General features: G+C 37.1%; 1 protein-coding gene across 1 annotated transcript; it reads left to right on the forward strand.

Annotated features, from left to right (window-relative positions):
* The first annotated feature begins 825 nt into the window (after nucleotides 1-825).
* SYCP2 (synaptonemal complex protein 2) lies at nucleotides 826-23,612 on the forward strand. Its single transcript, XM_066561571.1, has 45 exons — nucleotides 826-849; nucleotides 1,483-1,623; nucleotides 1,868-1,996; nucleotides 3,208-3,312; nucleotides 3,858-3,882; nucleotides 4,555-4,640; nucleotides 5,485-5,573; nucleotides 6,088-6,122; nucleotides 6,725-6,867; nucleotides 6,946-6,998; nucleotides 7,214-7,259; nucleotides 7,442-7,537; nucleotides 7,894-7,954; nucleotides 8,511-8,659; nucleotides 9,468-9,542; nucleotides 9,986-10,144; nucleotides 10,858-10,957; nucleotides 11,512-11,630; nucleotides 12,502-12,562; nucleotides 12,661-12,718; nucleotides 12,919-13,055; nucleotides 13,360-13,457; nucleotides 13,689-13,807; nucleotides 14,038-14,068; nucleotides 14,338-14,402; nucleotides 14,493-14,550; nucleotides 14,966-14,995; nucleotides 15,237-15,292; nucleotides 15,798-15,846; nucleotides 15,963-16,137; nucleotides 16,519-16,589; nucleotides 16,963-17,142; nucleotides 17,886-18,069; nucleotides 18,480-18,721; nucleotides 18,836-19,006; nucleotides 19,131-19,295; nucleotides 19,672-19,762; nucleotides 20,282-20,443; nucleotides 20,742-20,869; nucleotides 21,095-21,189; nucleotides 21,271-21,370; nucleotides 21,797-21,855; nucleotides 22,173-22,251; nucleotides 22,653-22,709; nucleotides 23,046-23,612. Exons 1-45 carry the CDS (start codon nucleotides 826-828, stop codon nucleotides 23,112-23,114), a joined length of 4,425 nt encoding a protein of 1,474 aa, XP_066417668.1. The 3' UTR covers nucleotides 23,115-23,612.
* The last annotated feature ends 545 nt before the right edge of the window (nucleotides 23,613-24,157 follow it).

Genomic DNA, 24,157 nt, shown 5'->3' on the forward strand with positions numbered 1-24,157 from the left:
CCCCTCAGGGCTGTGGGAGCGGGCCGGGACCCCAGAGCTGTGAGCTGCCAGCACGGGCCTCTGAGGAGCCCCGCTGCGTTCTTGTGTTGGAAAAAGTAATGAAAAATCACCCCATGTTTGTTATTTCTGTCTTATTTAGTGCAGGAGTAGCTAGGCTGTGTTCCCAGTTGATTACTACAGAAGTAATTCCCTGTCTTTAATCATTATTTGTTCTGTCTGTGTAAATGTCTGGGATGGGGAGACCAAAACTGCACGTTGTTAACTGCACTTGATTTTGTTGGTGTAAAATAATTCATACAAAGCATGTACAGATTTGTTACTTTTCTTAAATGTTCCACAAAAATTTTTTCCTGCTCTTGAGTATTACTACACTATTTTCAGAAACCTCTGTTACCCACATGTTGCTTTTAGCTGGTGACAATCACTTCAGAGCCCATCACTGTATGTATAATCCAGAAGTCTTTTTGTGTCATTTATCGTATTTATGTTAAATGATTTAATTCACCATTTTATGGTGAGGCCTGTATGCAGTTTTGCTGTTAACTCACCTGTCCTGAATAACCTGGCATTGACCTTCTGTGCTCTGTCCTTGCTGGGAAATCCTGAGGGTTTCCAGCCATGAAACTGATCATTCCTTCCTCTCCTTTGCTTTAAACAATGGTTTATCCACGCAAGAAACTTTCCCAGCTGCTTAAATAGCATTTATACACTGACAAACTTTGGAGTTTATAATGTATTTTGACTGATTCCCAATGTGTTTGTAAAACCTCTTTAAAAGTGTGATGATTGTTCCCTTTTATGCAGCTGAATTGGTGAACTGCAAAAATGCTAGCCAGGAGTGAGATGCAGGTACGTGCTGATGGAGCAGGATATGAGCATTGATTGTTTTAATTACTAGCATTTGATTGTAAGGAAAGTCTTCAGTGTGGCAGTGCAGCGTTAGTAGGAAGAAATTTTCTTTTGGTGTGGCTTGGTGCAAAGCAGCTGGGTGGAAAGCAAGAGGAACTGGGAATTGCTACTGATGAAAATAAATCATATGCATTCAGCAGAGATTAATCAACTGAGGTGATACTTAAGATCAAAATGTTGAAATCCAGTTGTAATTGAAAGAATTTTAGAAAGAATAAAGGGGCAAAATGGATAAGGTAACTCAGAAGTGTAAAATACACCAAGTAAGGGGCATTGATACAACAAACACTTCTGTAGGAATTTAGCTGTAATATGAGGAAACTAAAACCAGTTAAAGCAAATAATTAAAATCTCAGTGCATAAGTATTTGCAAGATTTACATAACAGATAGGGTGCTCTGTTCTTAAGGTTTTACGTATTTTTCTTAAGGTTTTACGTATTTTGTGAATCAGAACTTTTGTTTCAAGTGCAGCAGGTGATTGTGTAAAACTTGCATCAAATCTGTGCTAATTAGATGTCTTATATCAGTGTTAAGCATACAGTAATGCAGTTACTTTGGTATATTGTTTACAGCTTGAAAAGTTAATTGATGAAGCTGCAGGGAAGAAGGATCTCCAATCTTTAGAGCAATTTCTGGCCATGGAAGAATGTGAAAATGTCTCTCACAAATGCAGCAAACAGTTTGTCAACAAATTGGATAAGCTTCTGTGTTGGGTAATGTAATCATTGCATCAAAATCATCTGCACCATCTTTGGAAGAGGGTGGAAAAGATTTTTTTCATTTGCCTTGATTGACACTAGCAGTTGATTTAAGAACCAAAAATAAATTTTATGAATGAAATCTCTCCTTCAAGCTGCAGTTAAGGTGGCTTTTGAGAACAAAAAAGGCATCAGTTTAATTAAATACAGGTTCTTGTGGGACTTCAGACTAAAGCTTATGTTGTAATTTTGATTTCAGGCACTTGACAAACAAGAAGTCAAAAGCATTTCTACTTTACTAAATGCTATTCAGAAGTGTGGGAAGAAGATGAGCATAGCAGGAGAAGATGGGCTCACAGCAATGATAAAACACGGCCTTGTTGGAAGGATAAGTAAAACCATAAAGCACCTGTGAACTCCTCAATAAATATATAAACATGGATAAAGTGCATGAGCAATGCTTCAGTGCTGGGCAGCTCAGGGTTTCATTTGGTCCTTGATTGAGTCAGAATTAAGAGATTCCCATAACTCTGCAACAAATATTGTTCATATTTGAATGCTTTTTGTCATGTAACCCCTTATAAAGGGATGCTGCTCTCTCCCAGTGAGGGTTTTGCAAATCGTTGCAGCATATAATTAATTTAGATATGCTTACAGCATATAATTAATTTAGATATGCTTAGAGCAGCTGAAACAAGATGTATTTTCATGTGCTTTGTTATATTGCTTTTGACTCAGGAATTAGAATTTCCTGGTGCCATGGGGTTTCTCTAAATTTATTTTTTTTTGTTAATTCACACAGCAGTCATTTTGTACCTGCTCTTTCAAAAGATTTTAGTGATTTTCTAATTGTTTGGTATTATTTTAACCTGCATGTTAGGTGCATTAATAATTTGTAACTCAGCAAAAACTGAACAGACCCCACTTCCTTTCTGCTTTCCCCAGAGATTTCACTGGAGAGAATTAATGGCAAAATCAGATGAGAGTTACTCAATTGCCTTCTCAACTGCTTTAATAATAAGCAAATAATAAAGAAACAAAATAATAATAATAATAATAATAAACCTGCAAATAAGAAACAACTGTTGAACAACTTCTGTTCCAATTGAAACTAATGTAATTTATTGAAAATGAGGTTGTTTTAGTAACATAAATACCATTTAAAGTCATCTAGAACTCATCTTCTCTTGGTTTGAGTTACTGAAGCCTGTTGCTTTCTTCAGTGTCATGAAATACATTACAAGGGCCCAAAATAATAAACAAAATTTAATAACAAACAAAACCAGGGTGATAACTTTATGCTTGCATTCATCAAACAACACACTTCCATTCAGCCATTACCAATTTTCAGCTGCTTTTTCTGTGGAGGCAGGTGTCAAAGCAGATCTCCAATTTTTGTGCTAAAAAGTCCTTAAAACCACCTGATTTTGTTTGGCCTGAGTGGAGAATTTCAGTCTGGGGCTAACATCTGCTCAGCAGAGTGGGGCTGCTGTTGTTGTTTTAATAATTTCAGAGTTTGTGTAGTTTTACTGAAGTAGAATACAAACCATTGTCCTGTTCCAGGCTATTAAAATAGATTCACCTTTGTTTTCCCTTTACATGGTCAATTGGTTTGAAAAGTTAAAAGGAATTTTGGTCCTCAGAGGAGATGAAAAGAATGAAATGATTACAACTCTGGCTGAGGATTTCTTCATCACGTTGCTGGTAAAAATACATTGATAATAAAATTTGTCAAAGTAATTGTTACTAGTTTAGCAGTAAAAGGACCCTAAATATGTTTCTGTTTAATATCTTCCTCAAGTTAGCATTACAATGACTTCTGAAATAGATTATAAATCATTTTGGTTAAACAGTTTGCTGTAGTCATACTAATTTCTGTTCTTGGCTGGCATCATGAAATAAAAAAACCAGTAACACTGAATGCTGAATTAACAAAAAAAACTTCAATCTTTATTAAATTTTGATTACACCCATTATTGGGATGCTAATCCAGTTTATAAGATCTCTTTGAGTTTTCTTCTCTCCATGAAAATTGTTGTCATTGGTGAAATAATTTCAGTAAATTTAACTGAAATATAATTTTGGGAAAACACACTTGTTAGTAGGGATAATATCTTAGATTCTTTGTTAAGGACAAAATAATTTCAAAATCTGAAATACTTTTTGATTACTTTCTTCAGGTCCATGTTGCATAATTTTTTGTAATGCTGTAATATTTTCTTTATCAAAATGATTTTTTTTAATTGCAGGTTGTGTGTGATAGCAGACCTGAAGGTGAGCTTAAAAAGCAGAAATGAGAGTTTAAAATGTCTTTTTCAGGACACACATAGGACCCCTTTTCTCATTTCCCCTAAAGCATCAGCTTTAGTTTGGGGTTTCTCTATGGACAGATTTCCTTATCACTTTCTGTTGTCAATAATAAAACAAGCACAGTAAGTTCCAGAGATGGCAAATGAACTGAGTTGTTCCTACAATAAGTTTCTCCTAAGGTCCTGTCACAGCTCAGCACAGCCCAGTGATCCTTCCTTATGGCCCTTGTCCTTGGGAGTGTCACCCTGCCCTTCCCTTTCCGTGTGGCACTGGGGGCAAAGGCCCCACAGAGTGTTTGGTGTCATGGTCAGAGTGAAGGATTCATTTCCTTGGCCCTGGGGAGAGAAACTCCAGCACCTGAGCTGTGTCCCAGAGAGCTGAGTTATGGACTTGACCAATCACATGTAAAAAATTAATGATCTCCTGCCCAGGGGAATTACACAGTGATGCACAGGAATAGAAACATGGTTTCTGTAAATTGAAGTAACTATTCTGTTTTGCATATCACTAATCCTTTATAAAAAGACAGACACACTGTATTTAATTTCTAAATGAAAATGAATCCTTTCCCAAATGTTTATGAGGGGCACCCTAACAGACTCTTGACAACTCTTTGATTTCTTTCTTTCCTGTTAGGTAAAATGCAAATACTAGAAAACTTTGTTCTGAGAACGTGTTCCCTCATTACTGATGCAAGAATTAATATTTATGTTCAGCAGGAGGTAAACATCCTTCTTTCTAAGCAGCAGTTTCCTGGTTAGTGTGTTAACAGATTTTGTGGAGAGAGTTCTTTAACTGTGCAGATGCTACAAAACAGAGAATATTGTAGTGCTCTAGGATCAGAGGGGTTGTATAATGTTTCTCTGGGAATGTTTGTTGTTGTTTATATGTTGGGGTGTTTCAGATTACTGACCTGTGGTTGTGGGGGCTTTTTGTTTGTTTGTTGGGGTTTTGTTAAGAGTCAATTCCAAAACAGTGATATGAAAGTTCTGGTGAGGAAGCTGTTTAAAAGCATAGGAAAAAAATGAGCTCTGCAAGTGCTAGAAACAGGATTAAGGTTGTTGGTTGTTAATTCTTTAGTCACTTGCAGGAGATTTGCATTCCTTCCAGTACACTTTGAATTTCTCCTGTTTGTTTTAGTGACCTCGTGTTGTCAGGGGATTTTCCCCCTAAAGAAAGGGAATGTTACAAAAAAGTCTTTTGTAAAGGCTGCATCCCCAAAGGAAAGGTTTTTATGCTAATTTAAGGTACACTTTAGTTCAGCAATCAACTGCAGACAGAATTCTGGCTTTGGGAGATTTTCTGTATTTAAACCTGCAAATAAGAAACACTTGTTGAACAACTACTGTTCCCATTGAAACTAAAGTAATTGATTGAAATTGAGGTTGTTTTAGCATGATGAATACCATTTAAAATCATGTAAAATTTGTTATCTTTTCTTGTTTTGCAGTTACTTAAGCCTGTTGCTTTCTTCAGTGGTATGAAATACATTACAATACATTAAAATAAGAATAACTCAAAGTTTAACAAACTTACTTTATATTCCCTTTTTTCCATTCTTCTTAGGTAATAAAAAAACTTAATTTATTGCTTGAGAAGATCCCTCGAGATTCCAAGAAAAAGATACTTTCTACAAAGGAGATGTTGCTTGTCATGTAACTGATCTTCAGTATAATTTTATAGCATTCCATCATTTGCAGAGTTGGGAGGTGGTTTTTACTCAGCTGTTGTGCAGATTGGTCCCTGTTTAACTCAACTTTTGCACTTGCTATGAATTCTCAGTGGTGATGGCTATGGACAGGTATTTTCATGGGTTACTCTCCATCAGAAGCCTGAATTTTCCTCTCTTTCCCAGTCTGAATCAGGCTTCTCCCCATCCCAGTTGTCATCCAATAATTAAACTCCTGTTTGTAAAGATGTGCTTTCACCACCAGAAGGTTGGGCTGTTTGCACTGGAAATCATTTTACAGCACTTCAGAAAAGCAAATAGAGTCAAAATTGTATCTGTCAGGTGATTCAGGTCCCCAAGCAGTGCTCCCAGAGGTATTTACCCCTTGGAAGTCTTAACAGAATCAGGGGTTTTTCTCATACTTGGAAAGTTTATTATAAACTTATTATTTGCCCTTGTGTTGCTGTCACATTTTGATGAAATGTTCCTTTGTTTGGCAGGAGTGAAATGGGGAGGACAATTTTGGATGCTGGAGGTGAGCATGGGACTTAATTTAGTATTGAGCTTCTTAATTTGATGCAGACCAGTTAAGAAAGCAGAGAAGGCATTTGGAAGCTGCAGAATGTTATGGTTAGGGTTATCTAATAATAAAAATCTAAGTACTGCATGAAAACAGTCTGCAACCTGGAATGTTTCTGTCTGTCCAGTGGATGGAAAACTCATGGAAGTTTTTGGTTTTCTAGAATTAAAGTTTTCAAATAGGAAAAATGATAAACCAGTCAATCTTTGAGGCTGGGAGCTGTGGCCATGGGTAGTAGTACTGCAACTTCCCTCAGGGATCATTTTGGTATCCAGCAATTTCCCAGCTCAGAGAGATGAAAGTTGAGAACTTCTCTCTCTTGTTCAGACACCTGATGTCACTCTGACAGCCCTGGAAAGTTTGGTTCATTTTGAAAAATAACTTGTTTAGCCATTGTTATTCCCTTAGTTCTTTTTCTAATTATCCTTTATGGTTACATGTTTGGATCTAGTGGGATCTAGATTATGTTCAGCACTGCTTACCCCAGTTTCCTGATAACATTGTCCACCTCAGTAGTTATTTCAATCTGCTCCTGCTCTGAATTATCTTGGCTGCAGACTATGACACACAAGTGGCCATCACAGAAGCTCTGTGCAGAATGGTGTCAGAGAAGCAGAGGAGAGTTCTGGCCTCCCAGTTGTTTCCCATGGAGTTTGTGTCCAGTGCATTTAAAGGAATTAAAGATTCAGAGTTTGAGACAGTAAGTCACATGAGGAATATTTCCAGGGAGGGAAACTTCCATCTTACAATTCTATAAGAAATGTCTATGTTTTAATAGGATTGCAGAAAATTTCTCAACCAGGTGAATGGCATGCTTGGAGACAAAAGAAGGTAAAACTGATTTATTTTTTTATGCTAATGTATTTTCTCTTTTATGATTTTATGTTGTGATTAAATTTCATGTTACCTCCTTGGGGTAAAAATCACTTTGCTGGGATCTCTAAGTCTCTAAAGCTTGTGCAAACAGAATCCATTTGCTATGTTCAGATCTGCAAAATTTATTTACAGCATTATAGAATACTTGAAAAAATATCCTTTTCTTACAGGGTTTTTACATTCCCATGTTTATCAGCAGCTCTTGATGAGTATGAGGTAAGGTTTTCTGCCTTCTAGTTAAGAAAAAATCGAGATAAAAATAAGAAAATTACCTTTTTTCAGAAGTATAAAATAGGCATGGACTGAAAGTTTGTCAGGGGTTCAGACCAACATGAGGCTTCTTAGCTGCTAGTAATCAGTGCTCTCTGCTCTGTTTGATCTTATTCTTTTTGTTTTAGCTGCAGATACCATTGGATGAAAACGTGGAAGAGTTTTGGATTGATTTCAACATTGGCAGCAGAAGTATTTCCTTCTATGTGGCAGCAGAGGATGCAGTAAGCTGAGTTTTGTCTCCCTCCAGGTTCTCCTGAGGCAGCAAATCCACATTCCTTGGAGTGTGTCAGATTTCATTTCCCCATGCTCACATGTGCATTCCACTGATGATGGGGCTAAAAAAAAAAATCAGATTTGTTGATATTCAGATCAAATAATTTCACAGTAATGACTTCCAATGCTGTTTGGGAATAGTTTACCACGTGCACAGTGAGAAATAGTGAAGCACAAGTTCCTGTCACTCTGTAACAGAGGTTTAAAAAGTTGGGAATTTGTCACTGGATGACTTTGATCACTGGATTTCTGTTAATTGTGATATAATACTTTTCTATCTTTCAAAATGTGTTTTTCATATAAGGACCAGCAGTGGGAAACAGTCATTATACAAGAAGAAGATGTCAGCATGTACAGCCTGGAAGGTATTTGAACTCAAAAATGGGACCTTTCATTGTATTCTAACTTGGATTTTCAATCTAATTTCAATTTGATTAACCTTAAAGTACTGACTTAATTCTAGCAAAGCAGAATTCTCACTTAGAATATTGTAGGAACTGTTTTTATCAGGGACAAAACTGCACTGCAGTCACATCTGCACTTTGGGTGTGCTGGTATGATTTTAGGAAAATAATTTAATAATTATGTCTTAGAGTTATTTCAATACAAAATAAGGCATAAAACAATGGCAGGTAACAATATTCCTTTTGAACTTGTTAGAACAGTAAATACCTGTAATTTGTCTGCAGCTATAGTAAGTAACCTTCAAAGAAAATTCTCTTTAATAATATACAGAATAAGTATTTCTAAAATACAAACATTAGATTTTTTTTGTTAATAAAATTATTGTAGATTAGAGGGAATTAAATAAAATATTAATCTTAGTACCTGAACTGAAGAATGTGTCATGTGTTGCCAAAGATTATATGAGATGCTGTTTAATTGAAATGAAGCTGCTTTTCAAATTTTGTTTTTGTCCAGAAAAAGATTCAAAGAAATTATTAACAATAGATCTAAAAAGCCCAATGAGTGTGGGTGCTCTTGAAGGAGAGAAATTTCTTTTCTGTTTTGATTCTATCTTGGAAATCAAGGATGTGATCATAAAGGTCTATGGATTTCATAAGTGTAAGGTAAGATTTAAACACCTTTTTGAATAGTTTTCAATTGATTCAAACTCAATGTCTCATTGCCATTTAAAAGTTCCAGCTGTGATTATTGGAATCTCTCCATACCAAAAGTTTCTCATTAACATCACTGCTACAGAACTCACCATGTGCTGAGCTTTGGGAAAGGTGCTTCATAAGGACAAGAGGAAATGGCCTCAAGCTGCAGCAGGGGAGGCTTTGGTTGGATTTTAGGAAATTCTTTCCACTGGAGGGGTTGTCAAGGCCTGGCCCAGGCTGCCAGAGCAGTGGTGGAGTCCCCATCCCTGGGGTTGTTTAAGACACACGAGGATGTGGCACTTGGGGACATGGGTTAGTGCTGGGCTCAAGTGCTGGACTCAAGCACCTGAAATGGTTCTTTCATTCCAACATTGGAAATGAATTGCAACAAAAACTTCCAGGCTGGAAAGAGAACACCATACCTTAATGTCAAATTGTGCATATTTACTTTTCCAGAAACACAGCCTGGTTGCTTACAAATCCTTCCAGAAATGATTCATGAGCTGTCTTGTTTTGCAGTGCAAGTAACACTCATGAATTTACTCATTTAGTAAAACATTTCTAGCAAGCCACACCTTACACCTTTCTGCTTCCAACAAACTGCTCTGGCCTGAAGTCTGACTGAGGAGCTCCTGAGGGATGAAACTGCTGTGAATTTGTGCAGTCTGTTTTCCTCTGTAGTCTGATTCCAGACACTTACAGATCTCTCACTTAAGTATTTTGTTTCTTGTTTAAAAAAAGAGCCAAGTGTCTGTTTTGACAAATCCCTTTGCAGGATTTCAGCAAGAAGCAGTCTGCATCAGTAGCCAAAACAACTGTCCACATTGTCTTTGATGAAAGTGGATCACAGGTATTCTGCCTCAGTGTGCTGAGATGGTTTCTTGGGGTTGTTCAATTAGTCTGATTATTCATCATTTATAAACAGTAAAAACAAGGACTTTAAAATAATAATAAGTACAGATAAGTGTAAAGCCAGGCAACTGGTGTCTAGTATGTATGTATTGGTTTTTTGGGGAGATACTAATATCCAAATCATAGAATAAAACATAAATATGCACAGGGCAAGTTCTTTTATGTGCATTGTTACTTGAAAAGCCATCCTTGTAACAAAAATAGCAATTAAGTTGGAAGTTTTTCAAACTAAAAGTCTGTAACCTCTTAAGTTTAACAGACTCTCCAGTGGGGGATGTGTTACTTGGGGTAAAGAAGATGCTATGTGTGTTTGTATAAAAATAAAACATTATAAAATCCAAATATTGTACACAAATTAAAAGAAATTAAAATACTCTATAGGTAATGGTACCAGAAAGTCAGTTGTCACCAGGATTCAAAGAAAAATCTGGAGAGGAGAAGGAGAAACTCAGTAAATACAAAGCTCAGCAATCTCCTGGAAGTTTGAGGACTCAGAGTAAAAGTAACAGTCAAGAAAAACTCCAAGGTGTTTCCTCCAAGGTAAATAGGGTTGTCAAAAAAAAGAGGAGTAGGGAGAAAATGCATGTCAGTATAAATATTTGTAGTATTTAATAGTCTAAACACCTTCTTATTTGACACTTGCAATATAGTCAGTACTGTAATAAAAGTTGGATTGTCTTTCTCATGACTTGATACTAAGCTAGAAAAATCTTTTGCTAAAAAATTTGTTGGTATTTTGAAACTACAGTAACGTGACAGAAATAAAAAGGAATTGTTAATGATCTCTAGACCATGATGCTCTGAGAATTCTCTTGAAAGAGAAGTTTTTGAGGATATGCTCAGATGTCCCAGTATGGAAAAGTCAAGTATGGCCTCAAGTATGTAGCCCTGCTGGAGAGGGGCTACAAACTAAAACAGTTACTGTGTCTTCCTGGTGCAATAGTGGGTGTTCAGAAACCAGTTTGTGCTTAGATGGTAGCTCTGCAGAATCTCCAGGGAATCCCTTGGTGCACAAGGGATAGGATTTGCCAATACTTCATTGAATTAATTTAGAAAACAAAACCCACAAATCTCAGTTTAAAAATATTTTGTAGAAATATAATTGCATAAAAATCACATTGCCTTGATGCCTGCAGCAGCAGCAATTGACACTCCAAAAATGGACAAGAGACTCTTGGTAATAAAAGTTCTGAATTCTTGTGCTGTCATCCTTAAATCAGTGTATTATGGTCAAGTTCTTTGTGTTCCCCAAGATAACTCCATCCCATAAAAGGAAAGTGTCTGAAGCATCTGTGTGTGTTCCTGGAACTACCAGTGTGTCCACAAGGAGCTCACTCTTTTTTGTCAGCACATGTAAGTTTGCTGGTGCTTTCAGGGTAAAAATACACTGGGAATGGTCTTTGAAACTCAGGCATGAACTGTGATCCTTGGCACAGCTGGAAATGAAAAGGAGAAAGATAAAATCTCCTGAGCAGATGTTTAAGACTTGAAAAGTTGAAGGGGCACTTGCTCCTGGTCCATAGACAGGGTGTGGGACAGGGGGAAGCTGCCTTCCCAACAGCCCAGGGCCACCTGGCACTTCTGCTGCTGCTGGCAGGTGCTGGAGCCTGCTGAAAACTCAGTAAAAATACATTACACTGAAGCCTTTAAATAGAAACCAACTATTTTCTACCAGATCCAGCCTGTAACAAGCTTTGCTTCTGCCTCCAGTCATCCATAATCAGTGGGCTCTTAATCTCCACATAACAGAGTTGGAATAAATGGAATTATTAAAGGTCCAGAAGGGGATGGTATCAAAACTAACCAGTTTTGTTGGAGTTTGTGGAATAGCTGTGATAGTGAGCAAAACTCTTCCTTTTGTAAGGGGAGAACTGATGGAGTTCTAACACATCTCTGTTTTGTTTCAGCCACTCCTTTCAAAGGGAGATGTAAATTGCCTTTGGAAATGACCAGCTCTACTAACAGGTCTGACAATGATGCAATAAATGAGAGCAGAACAAAGAATTTCTATCAGGAACCTCCTGGAGTACGCATGTCCTCTGTAGCTAAGTCCTTTTCTTAGAATAACATTCATTTCTATTCTAATTTGTTCCTAAATCATACTTTAAAGAGCTAGAGTTTTACAGGAAGCCAGTCACTTTTAGAAAATCATATGTTTTACTTTATTGCATTATATTTTCTTGCCCTCAGAAATTCAGGTTTAACATGTTTGAAGTCAGACTGAACTCTAACAAAATTAGGCCCAATTTGCATTCACTCATCAGTCCTGACCCCAGAATTAACTTCCTATTTCTGGAACCTCAGTTCTTCCTTTGTGTATAACAGGAGAAAGGTGCATGCAATAATTTCTAATTGGTTATGCAGTAGTGAAATAGTCCTAAACACAGAATATATTCAGCTGTGCTTGTGAAATGGTCTTCAGCTTGCAGCATTTCAAGCATTGATTTTTTTAGTGCATTTTTGATCAGGCATTCACTACTATGAATCAAAAACACATAAATGTTGTAAATGTCTGCCTTGCTCAGATTCAGGCCAAGCCCCAGACTATGGGACTCTGAAGCATTTTTGATACAGCCATGCTTTGAAAAGGGCTTTCATGCACAGAATGTTTTCTTTAGAGCATTTCTTTGGCTTTTATGGGCTGGAAGTGGCAGTGTTACTTACTGTGCTTTTAGAGTGGGCAGAGATGCACAGCAGACAATGAATTCTGTGAAACAGACCACATTAGGAAGTCAGATACCAGGAATGAGGCAAAAATACAAGGGAAGGTACTGGAACAGCACTTCCATGAAGTGAGAACAAGAAAGTCGTGTTTTCTTAGAAAAAGCACAAGTTTATGAGGTTGTACTGCTGATGGTCCTGCACTAATATTTCCTTTTGGGTGTCATTCACTGTAGCAAATGCGTTCTGAAGAAGTCTTAAAAAGGGTACAAGAGACCACAGAAAAGCAAACTTTAGGCAAGTAATTTTACAAGCATTGCTAGTCCTTACTTTTGTAATTATTTTAATTTTTTCTTTTGCCATAATAATTGACACCAAATTAATGTCTCATTTAGATGAAGTGTTAGATATTGTTCCTGATTCTCAGCCAGTTGGGAGAAGCAACAAACCTTTGTAAGTACTAGAAAAGAATTCCAAGTCATTGTTGTCACTCACTTTGAAGGGAGAATTTTCAAGCATTACCAGAATTGACATTTTGTTGCAATGTAAAATGCTTTGACATCTCTAAGATATAATCATTTTCCTATTTATGATACACTTTTATTGTAATTAAGACTCAAGTTCTGACAGTAGGATGGTGTTGTCCTTGTTAGGCTGCCTGGTCTTTTGGAGACTTCTTTTGATAAAACTGAAACATGGAAAAAAAGAACATTCCCTCTTCCTGAGAAGAATGTAACAACTGGGGACAAGCAGAAGGCAAATCTGTCACTGGCACGTGCATCCCATCCAGGTGAGGGTCACACTTGGTCAACAGCTGCTCTCAAAACTAGATTCAGAGAAATTAACTGGCAGTGATGATTGTTTTTCCCTTTATTACTATTGGTAGCCAAAGAGCTGTAAAACAAAAAGCATTTATTCAGCTTTTTGAAGTACCTCTCCAAATAAACAAATGAAAAAAACAGAACCGAGCAAATTAAATTGATACCATCCTCAGTGGAGAGTCAGAGTGTTGATCATTGGGAACAGAAACTTAAATACAGAAGGGAAAAATCCTGAAACTACCACTGAACCATGGTTTAAAACATTTCTTTCAGCCAGAGTGTCTGACACATCTTTGCATTCTGATCTTGCACAAGAGGACCTTGATGTTCTCCTCAGAAAAGAGACTGCAAATCCAAAACAGTCAAAGACAGTGAGAGTTTCTTACCTTTGTTTCTTTCAAATGCATTTAAGAGAATTGTCCAATTTTCAGTGTTTCAAAACTGCTGGGTTTATTGTCATGCAAGGGAAAATGGTTTTCAAATGAATGCAATTTAATCCATTAAGAGACATTTAATGAAGTTTAGGGGGTTCTTAGGAACCTGAAGTTCTGTTTGCAGCTTTGTTCTTCTGTTGAAAGTTGAGTGTTAAACTGTTTTTACAGAAAGCAAAGTCTAAAGAAATGGCAGATGCAGCCAAATCACTGATCAGTAAAATCAGTGACAGATACAGAGACAAGAGTGATGAGAAGAGCAAAGCAAGAGATTCCCTGGGCTTTAACAGGTACAATCTGAACCTTTTGTGCTGTTTTTGTGTGCCTCTGGCTGTTTCTGTGATGTACCCATGAATGCTAATAAATGAAAGGGGCTGGGCTCTTTTAATCCATCTTTTAATTGATGTTGTATTTAAATGCATGAATAAATTTACTGGGTTTGATGGGGTTTTTTAATATAGGCAGTTTTCTGATGCATATATTCTAATTAGCATTTAACAAAATGTATCTTTATTTTTAGGGCCCATTTAAATAAATCCTGGATCTCCAAGGTAACACATTAGAGCTTTTGTTGGAATTGTTTTTAATATGTACATAGATGGTGGAAGTCAATAGGTGTAAAGGGAAAGTTCATAAATACCATTGAATATTAAGTATCTGTAGATGTTAAGTATGCATTGACTGCAGGTATGTTTTGCCATATTGAGCTGTTGCTAATCAACCTGATTATCTTCATGATGAAGAAGTTGCTTTTTGAGATGACAGTGTCTATGAATGCACAGTCCAAATTTGACAGAGATAACTTTTCATTTATGGATAGGAAGAAGTTCAGGACAGGACCCTAAAAACTGCTTCTTTTCTCAATATAACTGCTGGCCATGTCCTGTAAGTAGTTACAACTACTGATTGCCCACACCTGATTCTGTGAAATTTTCATTAATTCAGTCACAAAATTGATCTCTGACTGTTTGACAGGGATGATGTCTACAACTTTAACATCAGCGGGTTTGATGAGCCTACAATCAAGCTTGGAGTAAGAAATAACTGAAATTTCTATTATGAATAGAATAGAAAGGAAATCAGTCAAATGTTGTACTGAAAGTATAATTAAGATCAGAAAATTCAAATTATATCAGCGAACTAAGTGGGGAGAAAGTTTGTCTTGTAAATACCTCCAGCATTCTCAAATACTGAACAATAGACTCTCTCTTAAGATTCTGGCCACTTCAGGCATGAGGTGTTTTTTCTGAATTAAGGAATTCAGGCATGATGATGTTTTTCCTGAATTAAAAATTAAACAGTGTGTTAGGAGTATCATTATTTTAAATTATCCTGAAAATGTTATTGGCATCTTTCTAATCCCCATTTTAAAGACATATTTGTGCAGATGTTGGAGCAAAAAGAAAATATAATGATGATAAAAGATAGTTTTGCTTCTTGTGGCTCAGAGGAGTGAATTGGGGAAGGTTGTGAAGCAGGTGGGTGGGAGCTCTTGTATTGCTTTGAGATCCTGAAAGCTTCAGTCAGTTGCTGTTGGCTTTAACTGCCAGCTCTATTAAATAAATTCTAAGGTAGAAATTAATGACCCTTAATTGCTGAGTGTAATAACTAAGGAATAAAACCTCCTTAGCAGTTACTGGCAGGTGGCCTGTTTAATTTTGTACAGATTCCGTAACCATTGAAAATCTTCCTTTGTTTCTTCTCTGTTTGCATTTTTAGATCCAAGAATTGTGTGTGACTGAACTGAGTGTTCATACAGAGGCAAACAGAAAAGGGTAGGATGTTCTGTTTTGGTTGCTGATTATCCTGGAACAGCCTGCACTCTCCAGCAGGCAGTCACAATATTCCAGGGAGTGCTGCATGACAAGAATATCTTGGCTGGGTTGGTTTTTTAAGCAATAAACACTGCTGTGTTCTCCTAGGCTGTTCCTGGATGGTCCTTTGGGAAGGTGATAAAAAGCAAAGGATGTGTTCCATGAAGGAAATAGTTCTCCTCATGGAAAACTACAGGGAGAGAAAGTGCTGAATAGAGGGGGGTGGTTTTGGTTAATGATCCTCCTGGAAAGGGGGGTGTTGTTGCTGTGTACTCCTACTGATAATTGGGAAACAAACACAGCCTTTAGGGTTTAAGGTGCACAGGTAATCCCAAAATCATGTGGAAGCAAAAGTCTGTACCTTTGTTTAAAGCCTTAATCCAGATATCATGGGAATAGTAAAAAGCTTGAGAACAACTATTTTAAAATGTATTGTGTAAAGATGGGTTTTATTTCTCTGATTAAGGAGCAAAACCATCAATAAATCCAGCACAGAAGGGAAGGCAGGAAAAAAGGTAAGGCTCAGATTTTTATGGATCAGCACAGCTTGTCCTCCTGCCTTTAAATTCCAGTTATGTAAGCAGGCTGTGTATAAAAATTAATAACTTAGGAACTTTTTTGGGTTTTGTAGACCAGAAACAATCGAGACAAGAAGCATCTCTTTAGTGACTCAGACACAGAAAACAGAGGGGATGACAGCAAGACAGAGATTAGCTGGCTGCAGGAATCCAAGAGGAAACCTAAAGCCCAGATAATTGATTACAGTAGAAGTAAAAAATCAGGGAAACCAATGACCACAGACAAAAGTAAGAATTATTTTTCATATTTCTGAGAAATGCTGCAGTAACTTGTCCATAGATAGAAAGTGCACAGCATGGCATGTGCTGTGTTGCAAATGTTATATATTTTTTTTGTCTTGTTTCTAAGCATAAAGAATTTTTAAGTTAGTTCTAATAATTTATAAAGATCAATTTACATAAATTCTGTATTTTAATGTGGAAAAGTGTGGAAGGCTGGGACAGGTACAAGTTATTGTCAATTAAAATGTCTTTTTCAAAATAATGGGCTGAAAGCAGTTAATGAATCAAACAATTTGTGGGCATGAAAGTGATTCTGTTATTTTACAGCTGAAACTAATGTCAAACATTTGAGTATTTTCCTGATTTTTCAACCTTCTTGTATTGTAGCAGCAAAAAAATCCTTGGAACCTGCTTTCCACATGGAAAAAGCTAAAGGCAAAAATGCAACTAAGAAAAAGGTAACCGTGAATTGGTAGCTAGAATTTTAATATGGACTAAAAATCTCTTCATTCCCCCCAGAAAGTGATTTAAAATAATTTTTCATAAATATGTGACATTTCTCCCAGATCATTTGTTAAATACAGTTTATTTTTTCAAGTACTGTGTTCTTTTCATATAATATTTAGCTGGTTTTTCAGTCAGGAGTGAGTTAGAATGATTTTGTACATTGGGTGCTGGTTTTAGTAGACTGATGGTTGGATTCTCTGAGCTTTGGTAAAAAGCTTTTTAAACCTTTTTAATTTCAAGTAATCAAACCAAGTTGTCTGCCATTTTATCTTATGTATGTATTAATCATTCTTGTTAACTGAAGATGATTTTATTCTTCCAAAGAGTAACAAATGTAAACCCCAGAGTTCAAAAATGGATGAAATGCTGGTAAAATCCACCAGAGAAAAGCTCCCTCGAAGAGCAGCAGCAACAAAAAATTACAAAGAGCCTTCCAGTTCTGAGTCTGAGAGTGAAGAAAGGATTCCAACATGCACCTCCAAGGAGGAGAAATCCAAAACACAGGTGTGCAGCTCCACTTGATTATTAAAAATCCATTCCTGCCATGTTTTTCAAAGTAAACTCTGCCCTGCTTTGTACTTGGTACTCCTGTACTTTGCTTAAGTGCCCAACATAAGCAAATTGAAGTTAATTTAATTTTCTTTTAATATTTTTAACTTTTTAAATGATAAGTATTGAGCTGCTAAGAAAATCAGTCCTGAATAATCTTCTCAGTCATAATAGATTTTGGTTTCTATTTATGAGATTTGTTCTGCTGCAAAGAACTACTGTGTGCTTTATTTTGAAAATGTGACAATATTTTGAAAATGTCCTTAAATTGGGAGGGTTTAGTGAGCCAAATCTTGTTGAGTTGATGTGGTGCTGGTAATGCTGTGTCAATACATTTGCTGAATATCCAAATGGATTTTTAGCAAAGGAACACTGGTTGCTAAAACATTTTCATTGTTTTAGCATAACATGTCAATATATATGAAAAGGTTTATAAGCTTTATTCATTAAATCCTGAAACATCAGTGATTGCCTCCAGGAGTTAAGTAGTTCATAAGAACAGAAATTTGTGTTGAGTTAAAGAAAATCAGTGTTTATTAATGTTGGAAAACCTGATCTTTTTATGGATTTAGGTACTTCTGTTGGTGCTCCTTCTGCTTGATCAATGGTATATAGATAACAGACCTCTGTCTCTCTTTATCAGCTTCTATGGACACTGTGGTTACAAAGATGTTTGTATAACTTTTGTATTTTGATAGAAACATATGAATGGGCCAAACAAGGATTACAAGCAGCCAAAGGTACTGCAGGCTGTACCTGTGGAGCCAAAGAGAGTGGACAGCTATGTGCAGAAGGCACTGGCTGAATCCAGGAATTCTGCAGAGCAGAGGGAACTGGAAATGCCTTCAGCTGAGGACCCTGCCTCCCCTGAGACAATGAGATGTAGGTGTTTTCACTTCTAATTTCTAGCAGTACTGAGGTGGAGGTTAATTGAGGGTTATCACAGCAGTACAATTTAACATTTATTTCATGCTTTTAAAATGAGGTATCTCATAATTCCAGTTGTTGCACAGAATTTAAGGAGTTGTATTAATCTGTCACTAACACTTGTGTAGGTTGGTGCAGTTCTTTGAATCAGGGTAATACAGAAACACATTATATCAGTGTTAGAGCAAATCTGGTACTGCTGAAACTGTGGCAGAGGGAGAAAGGGGAAGGGTGGCAAGGCCTGTGCCAAATCCCACACATTTGAGACTTGGAAACTGCCAGGGCTGGAGCAGGGAGCAGTGTGGGGCTTTGCTGGCCCTGTGTATCCCCCCTCTGGTGCTGACAGTGCAGGAACTGTTCCCCAGGTGCTGAGAGGGTGTCAGGAGATGCCAGCCCAGAGCCCAGCTCCAGTGAGAGGTCACTTGGTCTGCAGGAGTCATCACCAGAGGACAGAGGAATGCTGAACTCTGAGAAAGGATCCTCTCCCAGTAATTTCTGTCCACAAAACAAGACTATGCAAAGTCTGGGTGTAACTGAATCCCCTGAGACAACAAAGTTGGCATTTGGAAGGAAAAGCTTCTCACCAGTTTTAACTGAAGCATCATTGGTAAGAGCATTAACCTTTCTCTAGAGTTGTTTTAACTGAAATTGTTCCATTTGGCTGCCAACTGTTTCTTGCTTCTTCTCTCAATAATGCTTGGGGTTTTTTGTTCATGTGCAGCTCAGCTTAACCACATATAAAACTGTCAGTGGCAAAAATTCCAAGGGAGCTGTAGCAGAAATCTGTAACAATAATGAAGAGTCGAGTTTCCAACGTCGCATTTCAGACACTTTTTCTGTTAAAGGGAAGCTTCAGGATATCACTAAACCTATCCCCAAGAATAAGGAAGAGGTATGTTCCTGAATTCATTGCTCTTCAGAAGAGACCTGCAGCTTTTTGCTTTATCAGCTTACAAGTGATGATGTTTAAGGGACATCTCCTGTCAACAATGATTTCTTTTTCCCTCAATGTGTAGCTCAGTTTAACAGCATATAATGCTGACAGTGGAAAACATGCCAAGGGAGCTGTGCTGGAAGCACGGAGTAACAGTGAGGATTCAAGTCCCCAGTCTTGCTTTTCAGACATTTGTGCTAAAGGCAAGCTCCAGGATCCCACCAAAGCTCTCCCTAAAAGTAAAGAGGTGAGTTAGTGCATTCCTTGCTCTCCAGAACAGAGCTGCAGCTTGGCATCTCTGTTATCTCCTCTGCACGTGCTGAGGTTTAAGGGAAATGCATCTCAGTAGTTAACACAGATTTTGGGACTGCTAATAGTTAACTTTTAAATATTGGAGATAAATTAGATAATGGTTTATCATCTGGATACAGTGAAAGAATTATATCCCAACAAGATCACTTACAATACATATGTAAAAAAATATAACAGGGAGTCAATATTTTCTTAGTGACTTCCAATAAAAAATAATATTTTTTCACAACATAAATGTGAGTCTCTGATGGACACTTCTAAAAGCAATTTAATTTTGAAGCTAATAAATAAGTCAGTGACTTTTCTTTTAGGATTGTGTAGCACCATCCCCATTGTCTGCTTCCAGCAGGAGTAGAGTACAGCCTTGGATTAGAGAACCTTATTGCTCCATGAATGAGTCAGGTACAGACATGTAACTCAAAGCAAAAGACTTCCTATGTGTCTCCATAAGGGTTAAGAAAAATGTTTTATTTGGCATAATAATTTGGCCAAAGTTTTTAAATCTTCCTATAGTTTATATATTTTCAGTACTATTCAGTTTCTTACTCTTTTTCTCATTGTCTCTGCTGTTTTAATTATCCCAAAAAAACTAAAACTCAGGCTCCAAAATGCAGCTTTAGTAAAGAGGTAGTTGTGCTCCAGATAAAAAGTTAGAGGTGTTCCTACTGATACTGGGAAAAAAAAAATGGGGATAATGGTTTTATCAGAAAAAATCCCAGACTTGCTCATCAGTCAGAGCTCAGTTGAACACGCCCTCTATAAGTGTGATGGTTATTAATTCCTATATAATTCTCATGTTTTAAAGCCAAGATACATCCTCCTAGAGTTTGCATGCAATGTGTCAATAAAACCTTGTTTATCCTCCCATCTCATTGTTGTAAATAATGCTAAAATCCAGCATTGTTTCCATGTTTGTTGAAGGACCAAGTGTACCAACATTCCTCAAACGAACTTACCACAGTGCCACAGAAGGCAGCTCTGATGAGACAGAAACAAGCAAAGAGGAGGAAAAGAAAGGAAGGAGAAGAAGAAGTTTACAGCCCAAAAAATTATTTAAAACAGATGATGCTGCTACTTGCAGAGGTCGGTCATGGACTGACAGTGCAAAGTTTTAAAATAATGTGACAAATTCAAGGTTTAACAAGAAAATAGAATATCTATAAAAAGGCATTTTAAGTGTTAAAGCAAAGAATAAAAAATGCTAGATATTTAGAGACTGGATCCATATGAAAAGTGAGAAAATTGATATGCAAATAGCAACAGATTCTAATCTAATTGATGACATTAATTTATGTAGAACAAAAGCTGTCCTAGGCCCTGTGCTAACTTCAGACTGGGGACTTTATAATACTGAATTTGACATTTTTTTTGTTCTCTTCAGTGTCTGAAAGTGTCTCCACTCAATCTGCAAATGACCTGTCTGGTTTGGATGCAGAATTCTGGAAGCCTGATTGCTCAACCATCAGCATTTGTCAGCAGCTCCAGAAAGAATTTACCAAGAAAATTGAGGCAAGACCCTTCATGTGCACCACTTGGGGAGTACATGAGCACATGGGTGACAGCTTGGCTTGCACCACACCATTACATTTTTAAAGGGGGTTTGTTGTGATAATAGGCAGTTACAGTACTGAATATTACAGTTTTTTGGGGTTTTTTCTAAAGTTTCTAAAGAATATTACAGTTTTTTGGGGTTTTTTTATTTAATCTGAATTTGACGTTAAAACACCCTCTTAGAACCGCTCCCGGAAAATGGACAATTTCAATAAGCAAACCCTGAGAGCTGCCCATCAGCATTTGGCCACCATGAGTTACCAACTCCATGAATGCAGGTCAGTAATGGCAGATTTCTGTTACAACATCCTTAAAATGCAGGGAATACCTTCTGCAAGTAACCTGGTTTGTTTTGGTAGGATCAGGCAGCTGGACAAGTTCCATTTTACTCTCACTGAGGAGCTGGAGAAATTTGAAAATGACTCTCAGTCCCTGAAAATCATGGAAAAAGAATTCTCGGTTTGTATTTCAGTTGTTTTGCTCATGGGTAAAAGGGAATTCTTTGGAATCTGTAGATCATTCACATTATCTTTAATTTAGTATCATTAATGTTGATTTTTCAAAGCCCTTACGTTTTTGCTTCTAATTGGGTCAAATTTCAAGTAATGCCTTTGGGGTGTCAGGATGCTCGTGGAATCCCAAGGTCCCTCTGTATTTTCCTGCATGCATCCACTGTTTGAACTCCTGTATGTTTTTCCTCCTACAATAAACTCCTACAAGTGCTTTAATGGGCTGGCTTTTTCCAGCTCCTGTGGGGGCTGTGTAACTCCTGCCCCTTCTGTGTTCAGCCTGTGGTTGTCATTTTGTTCATATTAGAAATCAATTACTTTTAGTTTGGAAAATCAGTTCCCATTGATTAATATCTCTTAATATTTTTCTTTCCAGACCTTTTGGAAAAAGCATTCCCACACTTTTAGTATGTACATAAAAAATGAGCAGCAGAGGTCAGTAGGGTTCAACTAATCCTGGGATGAGATTTCTGTTCTGTTCACTTGAGGGAGATCAGCACAACTTCTCTTCTCTCTGCAACTCCTTCCATAAAAGAGAGATGGTTGATGAGAAAATGAGATTAAAATGTTCATGTAATTATTCTCCAGTTAAACTTCCCCACATAGCTGAGGGACTGTTCCAGCAGTAACAATGATGGGGATATTAATCCATGCTTTAAATGCAAATAGACTCCCAACAATGGGATGTATTTGTGCTCTTTGTAGCAAGTTCTTATGTAGCAAAGCTGTTTAAACTGCCTTTATTTCTTCAGAATTCAGATTCTTAAAACTTCATTTGAAAAGAATATCTATCATTCTGTTGGCTGTGAAGAAAATGTTTTTACTTCAGAGGTATGGTGAACTTCTGTTTTGCTCATTGAGATAATTCCTCAGTTGCACCCACAGATACCAGTATTGCCTTTTTTCCTGAAGATTTTATCCTCAGCATTATATTAATGTCCACAATATTTTTTTAGCTTTTGCCATAAATTTCACAATATTCAGTGTTTGTGCCTTGATTTCACCCATTGCAAGCTGTGTGCAGTTCTCAGGACTTATCCTGGATTCTATGACTTTGTTTACTGATGTTACTCATCCAAGAAAGAAAAAAATTTAAAAATTTAAAACATGCTTTTCCCTAGGGCAGGTGCATCTGCATCTCTTGGTTATGACACATTTAGGGACATCATTGTTTGCTTGAAAATGTGGTGGCACTTGAGAGCAGAGGAGGTACATTCAGTGTCTTTTTGTAGATGCATCTGCTGAAAGAAGACATAAAAGGACTCCAAGAGAAATTTCTAAAAGAAATGGTAAATAAATTTATCTTGTCTTTTTTTTTTTTGCAGTTTGAACACTAAATTACTAAAATTTTGATTTCTAGTCCCCTATCAAAAATAATTAGTCAGAATGCAAATGTCACTGACTTTACTATATTTACAACCTTACCTGAGGGATGGGAGCCACAGGGAGATGTGCATGGACTCGTTTAGTTTTGTCTTAATGATGAAAATTACCATATTTGATAGACTAAGCAGCATGTACAGTGCACCAGGATTGCAATACATGAAATAGAATCTGCCTTTTTTCAAAAGCATGTGATAAATACAGGGTGATAAAAGTGATAAATGTCAATTTGTTTTGTACAGCAAGAAGAGGAGCTGTGTAACGTTCGCCGGGGATTGCAGACCTTGTTTCAATCAAAGGCAGAATTCTGAAATGATTTTTCAGATTTCTTCCTGAAATTCAAGGTGAATATAAACACTTTTGTAATGGAAAATTTGGTAAATTTTTTTTTGGTCACACTCAAGGACACTACTGTAATGAAAGTATATTTACCTTACTAATATTAAAGTATGTGTGGATAAGACTTACCCACTCACCTGTGAGATTTGGAATTATTTTACTGAGTCTGCTAAAATGTAATATGCCATTTTATTTTTAGCACATACTACTTCTAAATAATTGTTTAACAATTTTTATAGGTTACTTAACTGACTTTCAGAGAAATCACTTTGAATTTCACTTTGAATCAATGTTTTGGGTCTGATCCAGAATACAAGCCAGGAATTATTTAGGGACCAAACCACCTGGTTTGATCTCAGTCCTGTTTGTCTGTGGTGTTAGACTTCAGTAGGATTTTCTGAGAGGACACTCTCAACACTTGTGTTGGAACTGTCTTGCAAATAGTTCTATTAAACCAGTCAAGAAAAACAGATGCTGTCTCTTGGGTTTTTTACTCAATATCATTGTTATTTTGCTTTAAATCAGTAAGAAGTCAGATAAAGCTGCTGTGCAAATATTTTGGGTAAGAATTTTAAAGCCACAAGGCTGTTTTGTCTCTCTGGAAATAATTACACTGAAATTTCCAGTAATTTGGTCCATTCATCCCATTTACAGCAGTGTACAAATGTTTTCTGAGCTTCTGGTTTTTGTGTGGTTTGGGGGTTTTTTGGAGCCTGTGCTCACTGTGATCTCCACTAGATGGACTCCTTGAGATGTTAAACTTTTCTTTCCACTGCTCTGATTGAATTTCATCTGAGTGAAACAGGACTTGTCTCTAAACTGTGCAAGGTTTTAAAAGTGCACTGCAAGGCCCAAATTCTTTCTTACAATGAGGCCACGTGGGAAAATTAATACTCCTGCCTTGTTTTTAGTTATGGACAGGCATTGTGCACTGCAGGCCTATTTCCCACTGGGAGGAAGAGCAGCCTCCCTGAGCCAAATGTGCCCTCTGAGGTGTGGTCCCAAATTGCAGCAG

This window comes from Molothrus aeneus, chromosome 17 (genome assembly GCF_037042795.1).
Source record: "Molothrus aeneus isolate 106 chromosome 17, BPBGC_Maene_1.0, whole genome shotgun sequence".
Lineage (NCBI taxonomy): Eukaryota > Metazoa > Chordata > Aves > Passeriformes > Icteridae > Molothrus > Molothrus aeneus.

Excerpts from the sequence above, each read along its gene's own strand:
- SYCP2 (XM_066561571.1), top strand. The coding sequence starts at position 826 with ATGCTAGCCAGGAGTGAGATGCAG. Across the intron at positions 850-1,482 it reads TAGCCAGGAGTGAGATGCAG|CTTGAAAAGTTAATTGATGA; the intron begins GTACGTGCTGAT and ends TATTGTTTACAG. Across the intron at positions 17,143-17,885 it reads AGGAGAAATCCAAAACACAG|AAACATATGAATGGGCCAAA; the intron begins GTGTGCAGCTCC and ends GTATTTTGATAG.